The sequence below is a fragment of the Ptychodera flava genome, chromosome 14, assembly GCF_041260155.1.
Source record: "Ptychodera flava strain L36383 chromosome 14, AS_Pfla_20210202, whole genome shotgun sequence".
NCBI classification, from domain to species: domain Eukaryota; kingdom Metazoa; phylum Hemichordata; class Enteropneusta; family Ptychoderidae; genus Ptychodera; species Ptychodera flava.
In genome coordinates this window covers 18,586,091-18,612,050 of record NC_091941.1, presented here as the reverse complement: position 1 = coordinate 18,612,050, position 25,960 = coordinate 18,586,091, and the positions used below count along the sequence as shown (strand labels likewise).

The following is a 25,960-nucleotide window of genomic DNA, read 5'->3' as shown; positions in this document are numbered from 1 at the left end:
AAATTTAGATATGAGTCTACAAGATGAAATTTTGACAAAAGTGAAAAACTCTAGAGCACCCTGATTGTCATTGACAGTAGCTGTATGCAAATCAGTTTGACCTTTGCTCTTGTTTGTGAACTCCCTGTAGTGTCAGGTGAATCCACAGAAACATTTCTCATCAGAGCCTTAGGCGCTGTTACAGCCTGGTGTGTGAGGGCGCTATCAGCTGCGCTAGGTCCCATAGGCGTACTGTGTGCACGAACGGGAGGCTCGCCCCTTTCAACAAACGTTTGCATAAATTCTTGAAGCTGATCAGTTACCCCCTTGAAAGTCTGAAATTCATGTGCGATGTCACAAACCGATCTTGCCATGGTATCTAATCGTCTACTTATGTCCAAGTCATTCCTAATTGGGCAAACTGCACCTGGCGAAACACCCAAATATCGCCCCCTACCTTTAGCAAACTTTCTCCTCGTACTCATAGATACGAACGGAGTTTTCAAAGCCTCGTCAGAAATGACAGTAGAATTCACATCTGTCTGCTCAAACCCACTATCGATCTTACTGTTAAATACGATTTCTTTTTCCTCAGACTGTGATAGATTCGTATCACCATTAGGCGTAGTCAACGAAGAACGCGCCAGCAAGGTACTGCTGAAATCACTGATATGTTCAAAATGTCAAAACAAAGAAAAGAAAAACCTTGTAGACAACGAAACTTATTTGGTTTTTATCATATTAGTATTTGTTGTCCCCGAATAAAACCCTGTGGTTCAAACATCGACGCTAAGTTCATATTGCTCAACACATATCTTTGTCTTATCTTGACCTTTCCCTTGTCTTATCTTTATCTTATCTTTATAAAACCACGCCCTCCCTAACTTGTTTGCTCCCCTAGTCGAATAACTTACGTCTTTTTAGTGAGTGTGGAAACAGTCTTTGGACTTGGCGAACTGCAGCTGGTTTTACATCTTCACTTTTTTCAGTCAGCCATTGGGCCTGTCTTCACGTGCCCTATAACAAGTGACTGTAGATGAAACAAGATTGAACGTGACATGTTTTTCGACACGTTGATTTATTAGTGCATTAAAGGTGAACAATTTCTAGCGAATGCGGACAGACTCCGATAAGATAATGATTTCTAGTGTGTCACAGAGCGTATATACGGCGGAATGACCTTTGTGCAGAGTAATACTATTCACGCAACATACAGCTATACGAGCTTCTTTTGATCACGGGTTCAGAGATTTTTTCCAGGACTACCGCAATGATCCCGACCAGAACGTTTTTATCATGGATCTCACTGCTTTATTGTTGCATTTCGCTGCAAAATATACTTTGTAAACTAACGGTCGATGCAACGTCTTCTCTCAGTAACCCAACAGTGGTCATTGTAGGATCTGGCATCGGCGGAACATCGTGTGCGTACTATTTAAAGAAAATGCTGCCCGACGCTAAAGCCATAATACTTGAGACAGACTCACGTATAGGTAAGTCAGAAACCATGGAGATAAACTGTCCAAACATATTTCTGCGATCTCGATTCCAAATGTGTATTTTAATGGCGTTGATTCATAGGGTCATAAGGCGCTAATAATTAGTCATAGAAAGAGTATAAAAAATGAATAAATTTATGATTATGAATACTGTTGATAAAAATAATATATTTCTGTCATTATTTTATACTTCCAAAAGTACCCTACTGCACTCGAATCCTGAATGACGATTAGTTTTCATGCCAAATTCATGCAGTTTTAGTACAGACCCTGTTATTAATAAATTTATGATTATGAATATACTTAACAAAAAATTAATAATTCTGTCATTATTGTATAGTTACAAAATACCCTACAGCACTCGAATCCTGCAGAATGATGATCAGTATCTATGCCAAATCCACGCATAGTAGCACAGACCCTCAGAAATATGGTCAATACAGTTGCAGCAGTAGCATCGCACAGCACCTTGATGCGTGCGGTCACTGTACTGCCTCAGCAGACTCTTCAATTCTTTATTAAGGAAATTCGTTATCATAAATTTATTAATCACAGAGTCTGTACTACAACTGTGTGACTTTGGCATGAAAACTAATCGTCATTCAGGATTCTACTGCAGTAGCTAAGGGTGTATTTGGAGGTATATAATAATAACAGAAATATGTCATTTCATCAACAGTATTTATAATCATAAATTTATTAGTTTTTTACACTTTGCCATGACTGATAGCGACTTATGTCTCTATGGTTTGTTTACGTTTTTGCGGTCTAGCGGTCACGGTCCCTTGTAGTTCGATACACGGCGAGGGCCGCTGAATGCGCGCAGTAGAAAACGAACCACATGCGAGCCAGCCGCGAGTGCTGCTATGTGGTGAGTGACGCAGGACAAGTATAAGAAAGAGGCCGTCGATAGTAGCAAAATGCTGAGCGTATTTTTACGTGGTCGAATCTCCTTGTAGTCTTGTACGACTTCTAGCAAATAGGCAGTGATACAGTGATACACATGGGCAGTAGAGAAATGACTGGGGAGGGCATTCGATATCATCTGCCTCTTTTGAACGAAATCGCAGTCGATGTTATTGTAATCAAATTCGACATAGTCACCGTACACTCTCCACAGCTTGTATGGTTTGTTTGTGGAGTGACCTAGTTTTAACTTTGTGTCAATGTAAGCTACACTGTTAGTCAGGTCCCCTGACCCATTTTTAGCTCACGTGTTCACACACGTGAGCTAATGTCGCAGCAATGTCTGTCTGTTCGTCAGTCTGTGTGCCCGATATCTCAAAAACGGCTCATCAGATCAGAATCAAATCTAGTACATAGATTCAGTTTGCAAATGGCAAGAACTGAGTAGTGTTTGGTGGGTGTGGCTTGCTTACTTTTTGCTCATTTGCAAAGTTGAAGAAACTTGCTATATATAGCAATAATATGCTCATTTGCATAATTAATGATTTTAGAAAAAACGGACATACATTGAGAAGTTGTTGAAACTTGCTATGTATATCAAAGATACTCTGATATAACATCATTGAAAGTCAAAAGACATTTTTACTTCAGTCAATTCCGAATTTGCATATTCAATGAATTTTCCTAATTACGAATATATATCTGAATTGACTTGATCAAAGTTGATGAAATTTGCTATGCACATTAAAGACACTATAACACAATATTATTGAAAGTCATTAAGCATTTTCTCTACAGCCAATTCGTAATTTGCATATTTAATGAACTTTGATAATTAGTGTATGTACCTGAATTAACTCGACCAAAGTTGATGAAACTTGTGTACATTGAAGATATTATGATACAACAGTATTGAAAGCCATTAAGCATTTTAACTTCAGCCAATTCCTTATTTGCATATTTAATGAACTTTCCTAATTAGAGATATTTATCTGAATTGACTGGACCAAAGTTGAAGAAACTTGCTATATACATTAAAGATAACATGATACAACATTATTGAAAGTCATTACGCATTTTTTCTTCAGGGAATTTCTAATTTGCATATTATATGAGATTATTCTGTCAATTTCTAATTTGCATATTTAATGATCTTTTCTAATTAGGGATATAGGCCTATACTGGGATTTACTTGATCAAAGTTGGCAAAACATGCTATGTACATTGATGATTATACCAGGTTAAAACAATATTGAAAGCCATTTCACATTTCATTTTCATGTCAGCCAATTTATAATTTGCATATCTGATGAGGTTTCACAGTTTGGCATATATAGCCTGAACGACTTGGCCAAAGGCAATTAAACTGCTATATAAAGTGGTGATACAATGACAGCAGTCAAAAAAACTTAGTATTTTTATTTAAGCTAATTACAAATTTGTACACTTCATGACCTTTTAGAATTAATCTGTGATGAATATTGTTCAGTATGTGGATCCTAAAACTTTCAATGAAGTTATAAACATGTGGCAAAGGTTCAAATTTACACATAAATGCAATATATAATGAAACACGTGAGCATTTTCAGTTCATATCTGGTTACCGCTGGCTGCTAACGAAAATAGGTCATGGGCTATTATTAGCATGGCTGTCATTGGTAAATAGTACGAGCGCTGGCATTGAATTTATTTCCAATTTGGAGTTGCCTTCGAATTTAGATTTTGTTTGCCCATGGGTTAATTTTACCTCTTTATTTTCCTGAACCAAACATCCTTTATCGACATTGCATGAAAAATAAAAAAAATCACTAATTTTTGAGTCATTGCCGTAGATGCGAAAGGAGGGATAGTCAGTCACGCCTGAGAAAAAACCACAGACGATAATCGTCATTTCACCACTAAATGCCACCATAGAAGTATAACGTCGGAGACTTAAAAGCGAAGCCGTGCAATTAACTTCAACGTTCGATGTTTCGTCGTCTAATTTCCAAGCTTGCCACTATACAGATATGTTGATCTCATCAGGCTTACACTAATTTGCGGAACGGAATGAGCGGAACGGAACGGAACAGAATAGCCACACCAAATAAAAAAATAGTTTCTCTTCATTAGAGTCCATTTTTTTCGCTCACTGGATTTCGGAGCAGAACTGAATGGAATTTTGGATCTAAAACAGATTTCAATAAAATATCATCATTTCTTCAAATCTACAAGTAAGGCACCTTGATTTTTGAAGTTTTCAAGATAAAGATTGTGTCAAATACCACAGGAAACGAAGCTAACGTCAATTTGAAGCTACATCTAATTTTAAATCTTACCCCGAGAATCGCGCCTAATAGATGGCATGCTACAACCGATAACGTATCGAATCCTATAGCGTCGTAAAAAATTACCGATAACGTAGTAAATCAACCGATAATGTAGAAACGAACCGATAACGTTGTAAATTTTTCTAACCGATAACGTAGTAATTTTTCCTAACCGATAACGTATCAACAAATTGACCGATAACGTATCAATGAACCAATAAAGGATTAAATCAACTGATAACGTAGAAAAGTCAACTAATACTGCCTCAAAACAACCAATACCGTATCAATTAACTGATAATATCTGAATAAGCGATTCATAGGAAGCGATACATCAATCGATTTATAGATAGATAGATATTAGATAGATAGATAGATAGATAGATAGATAGATAGATAGATAGATAGATAGATAGATAGATAGATAGATAGATAAAAAGGACGATCAATGTATCTACCAATGTATCGATCGATGTATCAATCACTGTATCGGTCACTCAATCGATAGATAGATCGATCTATCCGTCGATGTTTGATAGATGGTCGGTCGATCGATCGATCAATCGATCGATAGATAAATTGATGGGCAGATCGATCGATAGAACGAAGGCTCTATCAATTCGATAGAAAGATAGATCAATCGAAAGATCGATCGATCGATCGATGAATTGGTCAATAGATTGATGGATAGATAGATCTATAGATCGATTTGTTATCACATTAACCCGTACTCAATTTTCTTGTCTTTTATGTATTTTTTCCGTTCAGCGTAAATTGTTACAAATATAAGTTTGTTTCTCATCCTAGACATATTGCAAAAATGTTGCGGTGACGCGGTTTTTTTTCTTCTTAATTTTTTTTACTCTTCAACCAGCAAGAATGCGCCAAAACATGAAAACGGCATAGGAATGCATGCAAAGATAAATGCACAGCAGTGTCGCTTTAGGTTTTTTGCATAGCAACAGTTCTGTGGTTTGACTTTTAATGCAGCAATGCAGCAATGCAAAGTTTTGTTAGCTTAATATAACAGTGACATATGTGTACAGTTCTGAATGGAATGTTAATGTCAGTTATTTTGTTTACAGTTCTGTTTCATACAGCACTGTGTTATGCACTATCGTCGCGTATTTTTCTGTTTTTTTTTCCCATTTATTTTCCCATGAGCAGAAAAAAAAGGTTGACGCGGCGGGTCTCAATGGAAGCGCGAGGATGATAAACAAACTTTTGATTTTTTTTGGCCTAAGCCTTTTTTTCTGTCAGCACTATGCCATGTACGACTACTCAATAATTTTGCGATGTCTTCGTAATCCTACTTCTAATAGGATGTGACGACGTGAATCACGACAGAAAGGATAAAAAGGAGAGAAAAAGCAATACCTTCTCTACAAAATCTGTTGACCTGGCTTACGTACAGGAGTAACTTGCAAAATTAATGAATTTTGATTATAAGGAATTCAATTGAGCAATGAGTCCAGATTTACTTGTAATTCAGTCCCAGAATTAGTTACACGAGTGCGTACCGGTGCTTTATTGTCTGTTCTGTGCTGTTTTGTGTCTATGTTTATAATTAGTGTATTAGGAATTTTGACCTAGTGTTATCGGATTACAGATTGGTATGATTGTGATTATTTTGTAAAGACTTATTGTCATTTTGATATACTGACGTTGTAAGTAACGAAATTTTATAATCGGTCATGTTGAAAACTTTTTTCCAAGTCCTCCCAACTTAGAAAGTGTGTTTGCATTTTCCAAATTGATGAAATTCTATTCGTTATGTCTGAGTAATATCACGAAAACAGTATACTCCAAGTATATGTAACTCTGAAGGTGTAACTGATTGATTTTGAAAAAAAATGAAAGATACAACAATCATTTATATTCAGTTAGTTACCATTTATTAATAGTTTATCGGTCGATTGATAATTTATTTGTTGACTTGATGCATTATCAGTTGATTGGAATCTTTACTCTTTGACTTGGCTAGGTTATTGGTTGACTTGATACATAATGGGTTGATTTAATACGTCATCGGTTGATTTGATATGTTATTGTTCACTTGGCATCATTTTGGGTTGATGAGATACACTATTTCTCTATATATCTATCCGTCGATCGATCGATCTATCCATCGAAATATATATATATATATATATATATATATATATATATATATATATATATATATATATATATATATATAAACATATATCGATTTATCAAAATTACTACGTTATCGGTTAATTTTTACTACGTGATCGGTTAGAAAAAGTTTCAACGTTATCGCTTCGTTACTCCGTTTTTGGTTATTTACGACGTCCCCCCCCCCCCCCCGTATCGGTAAATTTTTACTACTTTATCGGGTTTGATACGTTATCGGTTAGTTACCATGTTATCGGTTCTAACTAGACACTACCATAGTGTGAAGGGGCGGTCAGTCCAAAAGAGGGCGTGTCTATGGCCAACATGTAATTAATATGCACTCTGTTTTGTACGATCGCAATAGCTCAACTTAGTTTTCAAACAAAGATTGCATATTTAGGGCGTACAACGAAATTAGGGGTGTAAACACAGCCTGCCTTCATAAACTTATCACAAAAGAATGGCTGCAATTGCAAAATGACCGTACTTTCAAGTTCCCGCGCTGATCGACTGTGTATGTATGTATGTATGTATGTATGTATGTATGTATGTATGTATGTATGTATGTATGTATGTATGTATGTATGTATGTATGTATGTATGTATGTATGTATGTATGTATGTATGTCCTTGACCTCGTTGATTGGCCAATCGATAGATTGATTTCAGCCCAATGTTTTTAACCGAGCATGCTAAGAGGATAACCATTTGATTTCTTAGGGAGGGGCTGGAGGAGTTTGGGGAAAATATTGTCGGCCTCCCATGTATGGAGAATAAGAAATAATTTGCTACACAACCTCAAAGTGCGAAAAAAGTTACCACTCCCCAGAGATGAAGGTAAAAAAATGTTATGTGAGGTGCTGGAAATACCAAAAATGAGTGTTTAGGACCGATCTTAGTTTTTTGAGCTGCCGCCTATGGTGACAATCATATCACAACGTGTGTGTTTCAGTTGATCTAGTTTTGACCCTCCGTTATGGTATACTATTCCGAATTTCGCTCTGTGAAACATTGAAGAATGGTTGCAGATTAATTTCATCATAACTTTTTAATACAATAATAATATGTGAGTTTTGAGTTCTTGAAAATGCAGCCTTGAGATCTTAACAGTTTAAGTCACGTGTCATGGCTACCATGGTGGGTTTCCCTAAAACACTTCAAATTCATAAACTGAGTGGTTTATTAGCTCAACAATTGTTGGTGATTGACATGTACTGAAGAATACTTTATTTTCACTGGAATTTATTTTCGCTGAAAACAAAAGTTCTGGACATTACTGTGATTTTATTTTCTCACATTCGTGGCCGCTAAGAGTGCGGGATCGACAGTGTAGGAAAAATCGACCCCGCACTCTCAGAAACCGTCCCACACTCTGCAGTAAATATTACACGAGCTCTGATTAGATGATAAAACAATCTGTTTTGTTCCACGCGCAAAATGTTATGCAATGACACGACGAGTAACACACGGACCAGAACTACAAAATAAGCAGGTCAAAGTAAAGTGGCAAACGACAGAGTTGTCACGATTTTTGTTAATATTGTACGCGTCCAATATGAATTTAACGCATTTCGTGGACATGTGAGAAAAAGAATCTCACACAGCAACGACCTGGTTGTCAGATTTCTCACACTCGTTGGGGATATTTGTCTCACACTCGCCTGCGACTCGTGTGAGACAAAATATCCCCAACTCGTGTGTGAAATCTGATCCCAGGTCCTTGGGCTGTGAGATTCTATTTTCACACTTTCTCATCAGTGTATGTGTAAAGAATGGGAAATAAGAATATTTTATTCTGAGTCCATCGAACATCGAACAATAGTGAAAATAAAGTCCGAATGAAAATAATTTACATTATTATACATATGCGTCTGTAACCTATGGAGTATCGTCGTACAGTAATTTCTAGTTCCAGTGGACGCGGAGTCCAATAACTTTGACGCGGAGTACAATAACTTTTGGTGTTATTGGACGCTATTTGACCTTTTACCTCAAAACACCTTTACGTCAGCGCGGGGGAAAAGGAGAGATAATTTTTAATTTTTAACACAAAATATACTTCTAAACATTCACTACTTCACAACATTTGTAGTGGGGAATCAAAAACCTGTGAATTTGAGTGAAATTATGCTGCTGACCTACAATTTCTATCACGTGCACTGCGCTGCGCGGGTTTGAAATTTCGTTCTGTGCGCCTCGCGGACGCGCTGAACGCGTCAAATGTTGTTAAGATTGTGGTGAAATTTTCATATTTGTATTTGGGGGCAATTTTTCGCATTTAAGGCCAAAAATTGTTTTATCTGAAATCGCTCGTCCGATTGCTTTGAAACTTGGTACGCATGTACCCAGTGGCAACCTTAGTTGAATGAGTTTAATGTCTTCAAATTTGATGAAATTTTCATATTTGTATTTTTGGGGTAATTTTTCCGATTTTTTAATAGCCAAAAATCGTTTTATCTGAAATCGCTTGTCCGATTGCTTTGAAACTTGGTATGAGTATTCCCAGGGTTAAACTTAGTTGTGTACGATTAAATTGTGACAAAATATGCAGTTGAGTATTTTTGTGACAATTTTACTGTTTATGGTCAAAAAATGCCAAATATCTCATTCTTGAATTCTCTCGTCATACTGCAAAAAAATGAGAACCGCTGCACATTACACCTCAATATTTGGTATCTAGGAGCATGATAAACTGTAAATGGGAATTTTGTTCGCATGAAGTTATCATTGACAAAAAGTATGCTAAATAAATAATGGTGAGCAGCAAAAGTGTAAACTTTCTGAAAATATCAGTACATAATTTTTACAGAAACACAACCAAAGAACTCTAAGCCAATAAGTTGTTTTCTTGAATATTACTGCTTGATGAATAACCAAATATCGTTTACATTATTCCATGTACTACGAAACAATATCACAAGAGGACATCTTTACCTTGGTATGGTAAATTGCATCACTAAGTTTGATGTACCAGGCTGCATACTGTGTGGCCAATCAACAGTTGCACACCATTACATACTTCGCCTTGGTATTTGATGAATGATGCATCAAAATGTGTTCAAATGTACTTGACATTACGATTATTACAAGTTAAAGGCCCACAGAAGCTATTAAATGTTGTATGTACACTCACTCCGACGTGCCATAACTAACCAAATGTGAGCTAAGTGCCATTGATGCTATGTTTTTCATTTCCCTTCGTCTCCCTGAACATGACCTTAACCACATCAGGTGGCCGTATTTATGATGTGAAAATTGACGGTGAAGTCTTCACCATCGGCGCGTATTCTTGGGCTGGATACCATGGGTATGTACGAACTTGTGTCTATACTTGATCCCGTGCAACTCATACCATACATGTACGTCTAAATACTTAATATAAAAATGCTGGCTCAAAATCCAATTTTCTTTGTAAGTTAGTATCATGTTTTGACAGACAAGAAATACTTTTCTATCAAATATACTAAACTCTTTCATAAAAACCAAGTTTGACACCAATTCTGTATGCGTCCTCCTTGCATTAATGTCAAGGTCTTTTAGAGCGTTTCCTGTTTGAATAAAATTCACTGAAGAGGGCAACAAAACGTTTAGCCACAACTTTAAGTGATAATTGCCATCGTTTTGGAATTATGCTGTGTGAAAAGTAGCTGAGAGTTTGTCTGCGTTCTCAAATTTGTAATGGAATTCTGAAAAGTTTATATTTCCCTGCCCTCCTGTCGTATCACTTGTATTAAGCATGGTTCTTTTAAGGCTATCGATGTAAATGCAATAACTTACAAAGTCAAGTTTCCTTGTAGATACATCAAGGAACTGGTCGATGAAATGGGTCTCGATAGAACAGACAGAGATTTTGACGGTGAACCAAACTTTGTGTCACCGTTTACGTTCACTGCATGGAACGGCACGCATCTGATCGACACCGGGGAGATCGCTACAGCCCACGAGGAGTCTATGGACATTCTGGAAAAAGGAACAGTCGACTTCTATATTAGGATGGAAGACAACTACGCTATATTGGACCAAGAGACCTTCTCAAAGACAGAGGAGTTCTTGTCCTACGGTGCATTCGGACAATGGCCGACTCTTGAAAGTCGACAGTATTACACGGACAAGGGTGTACATCTGGAACTGCAAGATTTGGCGATGGCACCCCTGCAGAAGTTGATTAATTCTCAAGGAATGGAAGGTCATGTATTTTCCATGTACGCGTCACTGTCAACTAGTATGGGAAGAGGTACGATAGTGCGAGTGACAACAATCTAATGTTTTAACGTCACACGTTTGTAATGAGGAAACACGAGGTCAATCAACATATACAATGACTTAAGGTAGTCTGTCTCGAAAGTGAAGGTTTAACATTTTGGTCAGTCCTTCCTTAATGAAACTATCAACCATTCTCTTACCAAATCACAAAATAAAACTCTGGGGCAACTGTGCAAAGTTTGGTACTAGATACAAAAACTATTTGACATTTACCGAAATTTGAAATGGTCTCCGTCCCTGTGTTAACTCTATGGGGGGAAATAAAATGTTCGATTTTCGAAAACCTAAGAACGGCGAAAATGTAGTCCTACTCCAATAGTTTTAAAATGATCAGTAGATTAGTAGATCAGAAAAGAATTGGAAAATTTTTAGAGTGCGAATTTCTGTCCCCGAGGTGCATTCTTCCTTAAAGCAAGTAGGTAATGCTATGTATGTATGTCGTCATCGAAGGTAATTTGGCTGGCCGACACACCTTGAAAATCTGCCTTTTTTCTTTCACGATTTTTATTGTGGGGATAGTTTCCACAGTTAAGTAACAAGACAGATCGTTTCAATGAGACATCAAATGATTCTGAATTCTGTTGATCGACTATAATGTCTTCAGGTAGATTGCGAAGGTTACCGCCCTAGCTTTTTTACTATGTCAATGTACTTCTGTAAAGTTTTAATGCTTTTATGTACGTCTTAGGTCGAGTTGTTGGCGGTAACTTGAAGTTGGTTGACGCACTTGTTGAGGCAGCATCAGCTGAGGTTTTCCTGAATTCGACAGTAACAACAGTGGAGAGATTGTCGAATGGTTTCAGTGTGGTGTACCAACGAGACAACGAGCAACGTAAAATGTATGCCGACTATGTAGTTATCGCAGCACCCTTGGAAGCTACAGGTCAGGATGGAAACAGTACTATCGCTCTTTCAATTATTGAATGACAATGGGTATCAGTGGCTGTAATTTTAAGATAAATCAGCGTTCTTGTTCTCTGTATTAGCCTAGACCCTATTACTTCACTTTGACATTGTCCCTCCACAGAGGGACCGTGGCTTTGACCTCCGTGCCTCCAACCACACTCCGTCTAGCCTCGTGAGCAATGATCAAGCTACAGTTGTAACCAGATATAAACTGAAAATGCTCACGTGTTTCATTATATATTGCAGTTATGTGTGAATTTGAACCTTTGCCACATGTTTGCAACTTCATTGAAAGCATTTTGATCAATATAATGAACAACATTCACCACAGATTAATTCTAGAAGGTCATGAAGTATATGTAATTTGCTGGAATAAAAATACTAAATTTCTTTGACTGCTGTCATTGAATCACCACTTTCTATAGCAAGTGTAATTGCCTTTGGCCAAGTCCTTCAAGCCATTTATACCATATTGTGAAAGCTCATTACATATTCGAAGTGTAAATTAGCTGACGTGAAAATGAAATGTGAAATGACTTTCAATATTGTTTTAACCTGGTATAATCATCAATGTACATAGCATGTTTTGCCAACTTTGATCAAGTAAATCCCAGTATATATCCGTAATTAGAAAAGATCATTGAAATGCAAATTAGGAATTGGCTGAAGAAAAAATGTTTAATGACTTTCAATAATGTTGTATCATAGTATCGTTAATGTATACAGCAAGTTGCGTCAACTTTGGTCTAGTCAATTCAGATAAATATCCCTAATTAACAAAGTTCATTAAATATGCTAATTAGGAATTGGCTGAAGGAAAAATGCTTAATGATTTTCAATAATGTTGCATTATAGAACCTTCAATATATGCAGCAAGTTTCATGACCTTTGGTCCTGTCAATTCAGATATATATCCCTAATTATCAAAGTTCATTCAATATGCAAATTAGGAATTTGCTGCAGAGAAAATGCTAAATACTTTAATAATGTTGTATCATAGTATCTTTAATATATGCGGCAAGTTTTGTCGACTTTGGTCGAGTCAATTCAGATATATATCCCTGATTAGCAAAGTTTAATAAATATGCAAATTAGAAATTGGCTGAAGTTATGATGCTTAATGACTTACAATAATGTTGTATCATAGTATCGATATCTTCAATTTACATGGCAGGTTTCATCAATTGTGGTCAAGTTCATTCATGTATATACCATTAATTAGGGAAGTTCATTAAATTCCTCTGAATATACGTCAAAATGCAAGAAATGAAATCCTGTCGATGACGTTTTATCAGGTGTAGTTATATGACAAGTGAATCAGAGCCATGACAGAATGTAAGTGACGAAAGCCTGTGCCAAAAATATTAACTGCTGAAATGTCGACGAAACTTCAGTAGTTTGGTATGGTTTGTGGGTTTGAGAATAAATACGCGCTAAATTGAGAGTTTGACCGTGGGTTGCTATCGAGTTACCGAGAAGGGTAAATAGTCGTTGTCGGAACCTTTTATCGTCGAAACCACGAAGCACAGACAAAGAGAAAAACAGACTAGAAACGCGGCAAGCCGTTCGATGTCATTGTCATCTCGATAAACTATGGCCTATTCATATTAAATTGAGGTTCAGATGTGTCAGACTTTAGGAGACTTCGTGAGTGGTTGATAATTGCACGAGAAAAGTAGGACGAGATGGCATCGTGCTGCCTGTCGCGTAGCAACCATGATTACTTTATGTAAGAACCATGATTACTTCACGCCAATTAAATCATAACCACCAGCAATTTCATAAACACTTCCTCGCATAACGAACTTGTTGAAGACGATATAACTGATCGTAAACAATTGAGTAAAATCTGACAGTATCGATAAAAAGACTTTCTAATTTGGTTGAAACACACTTATTATATATTCATAAAAATGTAAAGGGAATTTTTGAAATGGTAAAAACTCACCTCCCCGAAGCTCAAACCTAGGCCTTTTACCGTTTTCGCCAGCAGACACGACAGCAACAACACGAACTTTGCCGAACATTCTTTCGCTTAAAAATTGACGAAAATCCGGAAACTACCGAAGGATGCATGTTCGGCACTCTTTGTAAAGCAGAGTCGAGAGGTGCTTACGCGAGGCGTACATGGAGGGGATTACGCAACCACTTCACATCTTGAAAAAATACCCGTTTCTAGTCTTTTCTGTGCACGAAGTAACAAAAACACCCGCTCATGTATTTTGTGTTTCGCTCATTCAGTTTTTGCTCAGTCATTAAACGTTAAAGTTTGATTAAAAAAGAAAAATAAATTAAATATATGTTTGATATACTTGCTTTACTTATTGGTAGGTGTACCTGAGCTGCCTGCAATGTACTTTTATTCTTTTCCTCTTATAATCTAAATGTGACTGTGATCACTAAGCAAATACTAGATGAGCGAAACCCAGAATACATGAGCAGGTGTTCAAATATGAAAACGATCATAAAATTATAACGTGGTATGCAGGGAACTGAGTATAACTCTTCAGCGTAACACGGAGGAAAACTATCACACAGAATATCAATAGCTTGAAATGTATGTGAACAGAGTACTGATTGATATTATGCACTATCCGAATGTCACTATCAGTCAATTTACGACAACGAATTAGGCAATTTTTAAAACCCCATTCCTCCATTATATAAAAAAACACCTTCTCATCCCAAAAAAGGGCACTGTGCAGCCACTCACGCCACACACTGTTGGTAAGAAAGGTTTAATATCACTTTCACAATTTGCCAAAATGGCGATGTACAACAATTTTATGGAGCAAATAAGACCAATACAGACTGACAGTTTGGCGCAAAGTGTGACTAAGCCTGTTTCCAAATTCAAAGGACATTGTAAAAGAATCTGATCTTATTGTGCATTTTTAATTCACGTGTTAACACACTTGAGCTAATGTGGCAGCGATGTCTATGTGTCTGTCTATCTGTCTCTCAGTCTGTAGGCACACTGTCTCAAGAACAGCTTATTGGATCTAAATCAAAATAAAGATTTTTGTGATAACATATATCTACTTTGTAAGTCCACAGAGCTAGCCCCCCTTTCAGGATGCATCTGTTCTTAGGCTGCGTTCAAAAATAACGATTGGGGGCGGGGCTGGAGGAATCGCGATTGAAATCTTAATTTTCAGATCCCTCCTCCATACCCTCATACAATTTCAAATCCCCCTCTATGTGATCAAAAGTTTTCAGGTTCCCCAAAACTATTTGAAGTCTGCATATTTGTGAAGGATGTGCGCGCTGATAAAAATAAACATATATTGCGCAGTTCTGCTCGCAGATGTTCAACACTACCTGTTATTAGCAGTTTGTAGAGTCATATTCCTAAGGCAAGTTCTTAAATTGATTCATTTTTAAACGCATCAGTGAACTGTATGGATTTATCAGTCTAAGCCGACTTGAGTTAATCCAACTCTGGCCAGGTCAATGGCGCCTGCTGAAGAGCACACAAGATGACGATCATGAGAGAGTATGCAAATTGTGAATTCCTGACTAATTGCCAAATTTTAAAAAACTGAGCACAGTGACCTACCAAAAACGTGATATATGACGTAGATAATACTCAAAATTTGCAATAATTGAAGATTAAATATTCCGTAAAATAAACATTGTAATCTCTGAAATTTTGGGTGTAATAATGGCAAATGTGGTTAAAAAGTAATTCCATGTAGTCACACATTTTTTCATTCAAATTAGTCTTTACTGTTCAAAGTTTAACTTTTGTATTAGTTTACGGTGAGAATGGGGAAATTTAGAAAATCAAGCATGGTGACCCCATCTTTTTTCTTTAACATTTGATTATTCTCGTATGCCAGAATTCAAAATTCCCTGATAACTTTTCAAGTCTCCTTGTCTTCCATGTGTTGCTCTCTAGCCTGATCTTGTGTACAAGTATGTTTCACTGTCATGAGCGTCATTTTACCCAAACTCTTCTTCCACTGCCATGTACATCAGAGCTATCTCTGTCACTGCTCAGGTATGCAGTGACAGTGACAGTGACACTTTAGTAGCAGGGCAGTACCTGATAGTGACACTGCCCGTAGGCAGTAGCTGTATTGATAATTTTGACAAAATTTTTTTTTAGTTTATATAACTGCATTCTTGTTCTACTCGCTACAGCATGTTGAACTGTCCAGTATCCTGCTTTTCAACACAGCCTGTGTATCTGTACCATGCATTTGTATCATTGATAAATGACTGTCAGTCTGAACTCTAAATAGATTTGCACCTAATACATATTTGCATATACAGGCTTTGTCGACAAACTGAATATTCTGTGTTTCAGCATGCTGCAGGGAGACAGAAAGAAACTGTAGTTGATATATTGCAAAGAAATATTGCAAAAATCATCAAGAGTTGCAGCTTCTGCCCCCTTACTAGGTCCAAGTGTGTTTTTACGACAAATAATACATGTTGAGATTTTTTCGAGATAAAAGTCATCAAATATGACAAAATAGTTCTAGATTTTGTTTAATTATTACGGACATCACAGCAATTGAATTACCTTCTTAACCTTGGAATCGGAAAATGTAAAAAGTAAAAGGGAGCCAAAGTATTTTCAGACCCCCTATAGGCAGAGCAAAACTTTTCAGTCTCCTCTCTACTACCCCAAAAATTTTCAAATCCCCCTGAATTCCTCCAGCCCTACCCCTACCGTTTCTTTGTGAAGACAGCCTTAAGCCACTTACACAATGCTGACGTTTTCATCTTGGTATGCATTATCTATTTACCCATTTTCTATTGCACACGACACTTGTCATCACTAAGCCTTATTCCAGGCCCTTGCTCCAGGTTCATTCACTCTATATGCCATTCGGATTGTCCATCATGCTGTCAGTCTGTTGGCACACTGTATCAAGAACGGCTTGTTGGATAAGAATCAAAATAAAGATTTGTGTGATGACACATATCACGTTTGTAAGTCCATAGAGCTTGCCCCTTCCAGGATGCAGCTGTCCTTTAAGCCACTTACACAATGCTGACGTTGACATCTTGGTATGCGTTATCTATTTATCCATCTTTCTATTGCAGACGACGCTTGACGTCACTATGCCTTGTTTCAGGCCCCTTGACCATCTTCATTCATTCTACGCCATTCGGACTGTCTGTCCCGCTATCCCTCTACCCACCCCATCTCCTCCTTTGGTTTCAGCAGTCTGCTTCCCCTTCCTGGGCCGTCCATTAGATGTACCCCCATTAAAGAAGGTGGTCACCACCACCGGCCTGGAAAGCACTTCCCTTTCGGTTCTTCAAATGTCTGCAAACCCAAGTTTGGAACCCAAACCTTTGCCCCGGAAGCAGAGTGGCGGAGACCCCTTGCGCAATCTTTGAGTTGTGTTGTTTACTTAGTTAATGATGTAGCATTTTATGTAGTTTTTAGCCTTTACCTAGTTTTTTGACATTGCGCTTATTAATTATTGGTAGTTACGTGTAGGTCACCAGTACTGGTTTATTTCCTTGTAATTTGTTAATTTACTTCATTACATATTAAATATCCTTGCACATCCTGCGTAGCGGCGTGTACTTACAAATCTGGTACACAGATTCGATTCATAAATGGCCAGAAGTAATTAGTTTTTGGAGAATGTGCATATTTCTGCTTATTTGCATAATTAATGATTGAAGGAAAAAACGGATATACATTGACAACGGCTGCAAATATTTTGATGAGAATTGCTATAAATTTTATCACTCCAGGATATATCAGCCGTGAAAGATACTAAGAAATATCATGCAACTTAATCACTGATTTGCATATCTTTAACGAACTTCCCTTATTTGGGATATATATCTAAATTGACCTGATAAAATTTGATGAAAATTTCCATGTACATTGCAGATTCTATGATATAACATTATTAAAAGTCATTTGGCATTTTTACTACTGATATTACCAATTTGCATATTTTACAAATTTCCTTAATTAGGGATATATATCTCAATTGACTGTATCAGATTTTACGAAACTCGCTATCTACATTAGAGCATAGACCCTCGAAAAAAAACACACGAGGGTCTATGATAAGAGATACTATGATATAACACTACTGAAAGTCATTAAGTGTTTTTACTTCAGTCATTACTAATATTCATATTAACGAACTTTCTCAATTAGGGATATATATCTAAATAGAGAAAAATGATGAAACTTACTATGTTTATTTGAAATGTTATGATATAACACTCATGAAAGTTGTGCTAGGATTTTTACACCAGCTAATTACTACATTGCATATTTAACTAACTTTCAAAATAAGGGACATAATACTGGAAGGACTCTACAAAACTTCATGAAACTTAAAATGTATATTGATGAGACAATTACATCGTAGTAGTGAAAGGTTTTGTGCATTTATGTAAGCTAATTTATAATTAACACACTAAATAAGCTTTCACAATTTTCCATATAAACTTGAAGGACTTGACAAAACGCAATTGCACTTGCTGTATAAAATAGTGATACAATGACAGCAATAAAGTGAATTTACTTACATATTTGTATACTTAATAACCTTTGGAATTAATCTGTGGTGAAAATTGTTCATGATGTTGATCATAACAGTATCGATGGCGTTGAAAACTTGTGGCAAAAGACTCAATTACAGACAACTGCAATATACTTTGCTGGAAAATTTTCAATTAATAGCTTTACGCAAAGCCTTAGGCTGGGTTCATTCTCGTTCTTATATCCACCTTCTGTCGGTTACTTTTCTCCAGACATAGATTTCCAGAGCTTTGATCCTCCTGTAAGCCAACCAGCGAGAGATTGGTACGCTTCGTATGTTTACGTCGTTGCTGCCGAGGGCTATAACAAGGAATATTTCACCAAAGACCCCGATCGCGATGTTCCCAGCTTCGTCGTCGGCACTCCTGGCAAAGCCAGTGGCCTTATCTCCATTACATCAAAAAACATGACAGATCTTATCTATTACTCAGTGACGACGACAAGCAACTTGACGGCTGATATTGAAGACATGTTTATTAACCCGTCTGTTCGTTTTGAGTACCACTGGAATTTCGGACATCCAATTTTAGAACCCCATCCCGCTGGCGGCGCCTCTTACCAAGATGTGATATTGTCGCCTGGTCTGTACAACATTGGTGCAATGAATGACATTCTCACTCAGATGGAAGGTTCAGTCATAGCCGCTCGAAATGCTGCTCTCTTGATAAGACAGGAAAGCCTTAGTGCCAGTTGCGCTATTAGTTTTATTCAAACATTACCAGCGAAAATAATCATTATCTTTACAAGTATGTGGAAATTCATTATTGACATAGAATATTGAAATCAATGTAATCACCTTCTGAATTAGCGAGTGTTAGAAACTCATGATGAAAATTTTATCGGTCATTAAGGGGTAAAAGAGGTAACCGTGTTTGTTCCAGAGTTCTAGAAAACAAGAATCTGCTTCCTTTACATAAAAATACGTTTTAGTCTCGGAAACACAACGGATTGTGTAGATTATGCATTTTCTCTGGATCTTTCTGTCACTTGAAATGTTAGTTATCGTCACTGATATTTACTACCCCCGTAAACCAAATTTCCCATTTCTCTTTGTACGTCAACAGAAAGGTCTAGGGGACATAAGGCAAATAGTAGTTGAGATGAGGAGTGTTCCGAGGGTAGTGTTAAACAGATTGACTACGACGTTAGTTGCTACGTAATGCGAAATAGTTGGGACGTAATAACATACGTCGACGGATCTTTTGTTTGAATTGAATTTAAATTAACAAAATTTTCAAAAGCAAGACGTATTTTCTTCTTTGTCATACAAACTTGATATTTTTTATATGAACTGACAACACAATGAGTCGAGCGGTCAGATACAATTATGGCGGCTTTAAACCGGACTGATTAGGGTAATTAGGCAGCACATTCACGTTGTCATTCTGCCCTGAACATGAACGTCAATTCCAAAGTTATCACTACTTACTGCCTGAGATCTTTCTATCTTCACTTCGGTTGCCCACTTACTCTACTTCCTAAAGCACCTTGCCATGATTCATCGCACCATTTGCGTCATTTAACTCAAACTTTATCGCCCGACCTGAGACACACGGAACGTATTGCGTCATCAATGAACCAACAAGGACATTAATCGATGTAAATACGCTTACAGAAATAATAAATAAGATGACTAAACATCCGAATTGTAAGTGAAAACGGAGAAATATTGTCTTCATTTACAGAAGAACAAAATCGAAAGTTTCAGCCATACATGTGTTACGATGATCACTGTGACATAAAGTATTTATAAATAATGATAATCGGTGTCAAAGTAACCCCTGAAATCGGGCGGTTAAACCAGGCGCTGCAGCTGCGTTTACAAGTCTTCAAGGAATTTACTTATTGGTTATGGTAAAATTCATCCAGAATAGGTACGCCGATGTCACTTTCTGCCGACATCATCTTATTTCACTGGTGCATTCTTCCAATAATTCATAAAGGGGTAAAGCGGAACGATAGCGCAGTTTGTTGGAGGCTCGAGTGGCGGCACAAACTTAAATGCGCCCGGATGAAATAAGTTTGCGCAGATCGGGCGTCTTACGTATACCTGTAACTCAGCCTCCCAAACCAATCGTGTCCATCACACTCTGACTCACGTATTACCACGCCAATGACGACAAATACTCAATAAAGGATACAGATTACAGATTTCAACCAAAACTAGAAACACCAGTTTTGCCTGCATCAGTATTACAATACCTCAACTGAAGTAAACTGTCACAAAATTAGTAATTCCACTTTCATCCCTTGCAGATTACATCTGTTTAGTGGGTTTTGTTGGACTTAGCCTTGGTTTAAATTGAACAAGAGTACTCTCCATTCACTTAAAATCGTCACAAGGAAATGATAATCGATTATCTTTGAATTCAAGAATACAATTATACGCCAGCACAACCATGCAACAGAAACCGCTGAAAAAATCCCCACATTCTTCCCGAAAATCACGTAAAACATGTCCGAAACCTATGCAATGGCAGTATCACTAAAATGAATGAAATCACAATAGGAAGACTCAAGTATCTGTACGATAAGTCGAGTGATATTTCTCCCAAGGTCGCCTCAAAAGACATAACTATCCTTCTTGGATTTAAAATCGGTGTCAAACTCGATCGAATTTCAAATACGGTAAAATTATCGTTCACAGTGCAGTTTCCCCACTTCCTTCGTCACATTCATTCATGGGCAATTTTGCTCTTCGCGGTACAGGTCGCCGATTTTTGGGTCTGAAAAAGAAAAGTATACTGGCCAGGGAAGTTGTATCACCCCTATTTGTAACAATCAACCCTATTTGTAACAACAACCTAAGTTTTGAAAAAATGACCGTTTTTCTCTAGATTTTGATGAAATTTGCATATTTGTATTTTTAGGGCCAATTTTCCTGTTTTTTGCATGTCGAAACTCATTTTTTCGGAAACTGCTTGTCAGATTATTCTGAATTTCGGCGTGCAGGTTCCTAGGGATAATACTCGTAAGATATAATCAAGTTGTGCAGATATATGCAAAATTGTATTTTTTGCACAATGTTCACCAATTTGATGTGACAAATCTTGTTTTCTGACTCAAGTCATTCTAACCCGATTTGTAACAAAAGTTAACCCTATTTGTAACACTAACCCAATTTGTAACCAAACTTAACCATATTTGTAACAATAACCAAATTTGTGAAAAAACTTGGCCAGGAAAATGGTCACTCTTTGTGTGTATGTCATAGCAATTAGCATGGGGGTAGGAAAGAGCTCCATAGTAATTACTAACTGAGTTTACTTGTTGAGGATACTTTGACAGTGGTTTAAGATTCTTAAATGGTTTCCTTTATCGTAGGTTTCCCAAAATAAAGTTTGAGATAATTTTTATATAGACATTACATAAATTAATGAAAATAAAAAATTGGAATGAACAACATGGCATGTTACTGAGGGACATACAATTCAGATTGTCAAGGTCTTCACTTTCTAATTTGATGATAGAGGTAATGTTTTGTATTTCTATTGACAGGCAAAGCCAACGGAAAAATTTTCAAAATTTCACATCTCGATTTAGCATGTCCTTCATAAAAATAACTTATTCTAAAGTATTTTTGAACTTTTACAATTTTGGAGGGGATGGTCAAAGCGTTCGTATCTCTCCCTCACTGGTATCTCCAGAAACATGTCCTCCCACTGAAATGCTGGTATACTCGCTGCCCGCAAGCACCTCCGACAGTCTCCTCTCTTCCCGCAGTAGCTGAGCTCCCCAGGGTATGGCATGCAGCAACTGAGACCAATATAAAATTGACAAACAACATTTATTATTTCAATCATATCAACGCCCTCCCCCATGGCACCCACCGTGGTAGTTCCCCTCCCGCCAGTGGTGGTGTCTGAAGTGTCCCCCTCCCCCGCTTCTTCATTTTCCTGTAGCCATGTAGTCAATGTTGCCCACTGCGAAAACAGATTATTCTCCCCGCCCACTGATTATTTTGAAATTTACCCGCCCACTGAAAAACTCGCACACGAGTAGCTTTTTGCACGAACAGCTTCGTTGGCTGCACTTGTATTGAGACACTGATAACACATTCAAACATTTGTAGTTTTATGACCAGTAATATATTTGTCTATCTGATAAATACAAAGCAATTATTCCACATTTTTATTTTCAATTTTAGCAGAGGTAAATTTCATTTAAGATAATATTAAACAAGTTTTTACATGTTTAGAGACTGTCAGACAGTATCAGGAAAGTTTTTGTGTGCATTTGTCATTTTGCATCAAATTGGGCAACTCAGGTCAGTTTCAAAAGACAACAACCATAAAAATTATACAATCTTAACAGATGGACACTAAATATGTATAAATATATCTAAAACATTCTTTTCATTCATGGTACTAATAATTCGTTCCACGTAGGATGAGGTCATTTTTGCTTCTTCTTTATTACTGCAATGCAGAGTGTAATTGCATGGGATTACAATGCCGCCTCCTTGGTCATGAACTGCATGCCATTGATAAAAACCTCCCCGTGCTGTTCGCGTGATTTCACTACAAAAAGAAAGAAAAGCAAGAAAAGCAAGACACGGATGAATAAATTGATGATCATTATCATAGCTAGATATCAGTTTTAATTGTCTACTTGATCGTGAAAAACTATTGATAACTTTGGGTTTTGTTGATACTTTGATCCAATGCTTTACTGTGTTTATGATATTGTAATCTTTATATTTTTATCTGTGCAACTATACAACTATCATTGAGAGTTTCTTTCAATATAAAGAACATAGTAGTCACTGAACATGCTGAAGTTAACACTACATTGTAAAGATATTGTTACCATGTTATGTGTGTTGCCCATTCTTGTTGTATTGGGATGGAGAGTGCTTTGCTCAGTATATATGGAACGTGACCTATTGGAACATCTCTTATTTCACTTGCAGTTAGACCCACTTCAATACAGACCAGTTCTAATGACATGTTAGGCGGCATCACGTCAGGCATCCAAACCATCAGGGCATGTTCATCATGATCATTGAGGTATTCTTTTTTTCACAGGCAAAACCATTCCAAAGGTGGCAGAATTTGATAAATATAGTAACTGAATAAAAACGCACAGTTGAAATACAATCAATTTAGGGGCGACGTCAAAAGATCGATGTTTGAAAAAAAAACTTAATTGCTTAAGTTTAGGGGTGGGGGGTTTGGCCAAATTAATTTCTGTGCAGTCAAAAACGATTTAATGTCTTTTTGGCAAATTTTACGATTTCAAGGCTGTTTTTGGTACGCTAAAACCGATCTAGTCACCCGTATTTTTGTTACTTTATAATGGTTTTCAATTTTTATATATTCAATGGTACATTGGTACGTCGTTTGAAAGAATTAGTACAGGGTATAAGTCCGCAATGTTTTTCAATTTTAGGTCAGTTAAGTTAGAAGGGGGGGGTGGGGGGGGGTCTGAGGCCAAACTTAAGCAATTAAGTTAGATTTATTATGTTGAACTTTTGATGTTGCCCCTTAATATGTAACTGATTGTAAATGATACATGAAAATTTTAACCACGAAATAAAAATTACGAAAAGAATAATCAAAACAGACAGGGAAAAGACAAATTACCCTTTAAAAACTGCATTCCTTATGGTAACACTTATTTTCTTTAAGATTGTAATTATAAACATAATGATTGTGACAGAAAATTGTTATATTCTCCAAATTAAATTAAAGTAATACTAGATGTAAGTTTATTCTATTTGTGAAAGATTTTGTTTCATGTATCAACTACAATATCTTGCTCTACTTCTCTTAAACTCCCAGGTTTTTACTTGTTATAAATAACCATCACACTCATACATTGCTCTTATGTTTTTTCATGATGCACATGAGTAGATAATTTCCTGTTACCAGTTGTCAGCACTGTTGCTCAAATGAAACTGCTATAGTTAATTGTAAAATTCTGAGACCAGTTGAATATTTCACATATGGAATGTATACTTTATCATAAAATTGAAAGTTATACTCACCTTAAAAATTCAGTTCAAACAGTAAAGACCATTGACATCAATAAACAAAGTCTAGGTAACAGTATTGGGTGAAGACCATTAACACAAAGTACACAACTCTGTAAGTGTGATTAAAATGATATAAAATTAATTTACATTTTTCTATGTGTAAGCTACAGTTTCTGCATTTTCCAAATACCCTATCACGTACAACAATCATTTTCATGACTAGCAAATGAATTTATGTCTGTAGTTAGATTCAGTTTCAACAATAACTGTACTAGTTGAACACACACCCACATTGTTGATAAGTTAAATACTGAAAATTTCATCATGCTGTATTGAAGTATAGAAAGGTTAACTATTCTGATGTATGTTTGCCTAGAACCTCTTCTTCTTTTAGCTCTCACCAAGCCACACTCAGTCAGGTACCCCGCACCACAGTTTGGAACCCTATACCAGCGAGAGCCCACTGGGTGATTATGAAACTAGCTTACCTTGGAAGTCAATCACAGAATATGATTGTCTGTTGATTGGATGTATGATTATATAGTCAAGGTAGAGCTTATCATGTTTATATACTACACCTCCTTGACTATATAGCCTTATGTCATTCAGAAGAAAAAACGCTCTTAAACTGTGATTGGATTCCAGGGTAAGCCAGTTACAAAATCACCCGGTGGGCTCTCACTTGTATAGGGTTTCAAACTATGGTGCAGCTTACTAGACTGAGTGTGGCTTGGTGACAGCTGAACGAAGGAGAGATTCTAGGCTAGTGTTTTGTATACATCAAAAAGCAAGGTCACGTATTTATGATCTACATGGATAAGTAAACATGAAAAAATGAGTTGTTTGACTAATAAACATTGTTGATACTTGGTATTGTAAAATGACAAACATGCACATTTCATATTAAAGGATATAGCATTTTCACATTCTAGGTATAAAGCGACTCTTAAAAGTAAATACCCCTAATGTGAAAATGGTTGTAGGTGTTAAACTAAATATTTATTAAAAACAAGTAACCTACAAGGCTTTGCAGGCCAACACTGGTAAACGTGGTGTAAGTAAGTATTCTTCTAAAAAATAAAAATTGAAAACAAATAGTTAGTGACCAAAAAAACCAATGTTATACAGTAATATGCATAAAATACCTTTGCTTAAATATTTTATCATATTATTAAACTTTGATCTAATGTTGAGAGTTGCAGTAGTCACGTCACAACATACCTAGGCTAAAAACAGAATTCTAACAACACTCATGGCATACAAATGGGGTGTCTTGGGTACTGGTTACGCAAGATGGATGAGTAAGTGGAATACAGTCAACATGAATCCAACAACTACAGCCAGCTGCCTCATCACACTGTAGCCACTGTAAACCATCTTTCCCAACTTCTCCGTGAAGACAAACCATGCATGTATCCTTGTCAGCGTCATATAGGTACTCCAATATTTT

At 36.7% G+C, this 25,960-nt stretch overlaps 1 protein-coding gene across 1 annotated transcript; it reads left to right on the top strand.

Moving 5' to 3' along the window:
- The first annotated feature begins 1,171 nt into the window (after positions 1-1,171).
- LOC139149625 (uncharacterized) lies at positions 1,172-19,682 on the top strand. Its single transcript, XM_070721460.1, has 5 exons — positions 1,172-1,472; positions 10,064-10,139; positions 10,630-11,066; positions 11,784-11,978; positions 18,746-19,682. The coding sequence occupies exons 1-5, from the start codon at positions 1,250-1,252 to the stop codon at positions 19,312-19,314; spliced, it is 1,500 nt and encodes a 499-aa protein (XP_070577561.1). The 5' UTR covers positions 1,172-1,249; the 3' UTR covers positions 19,315-19,682.
- Positions 19,683-25,960: the final 6,278 nt, after the last annotated feature.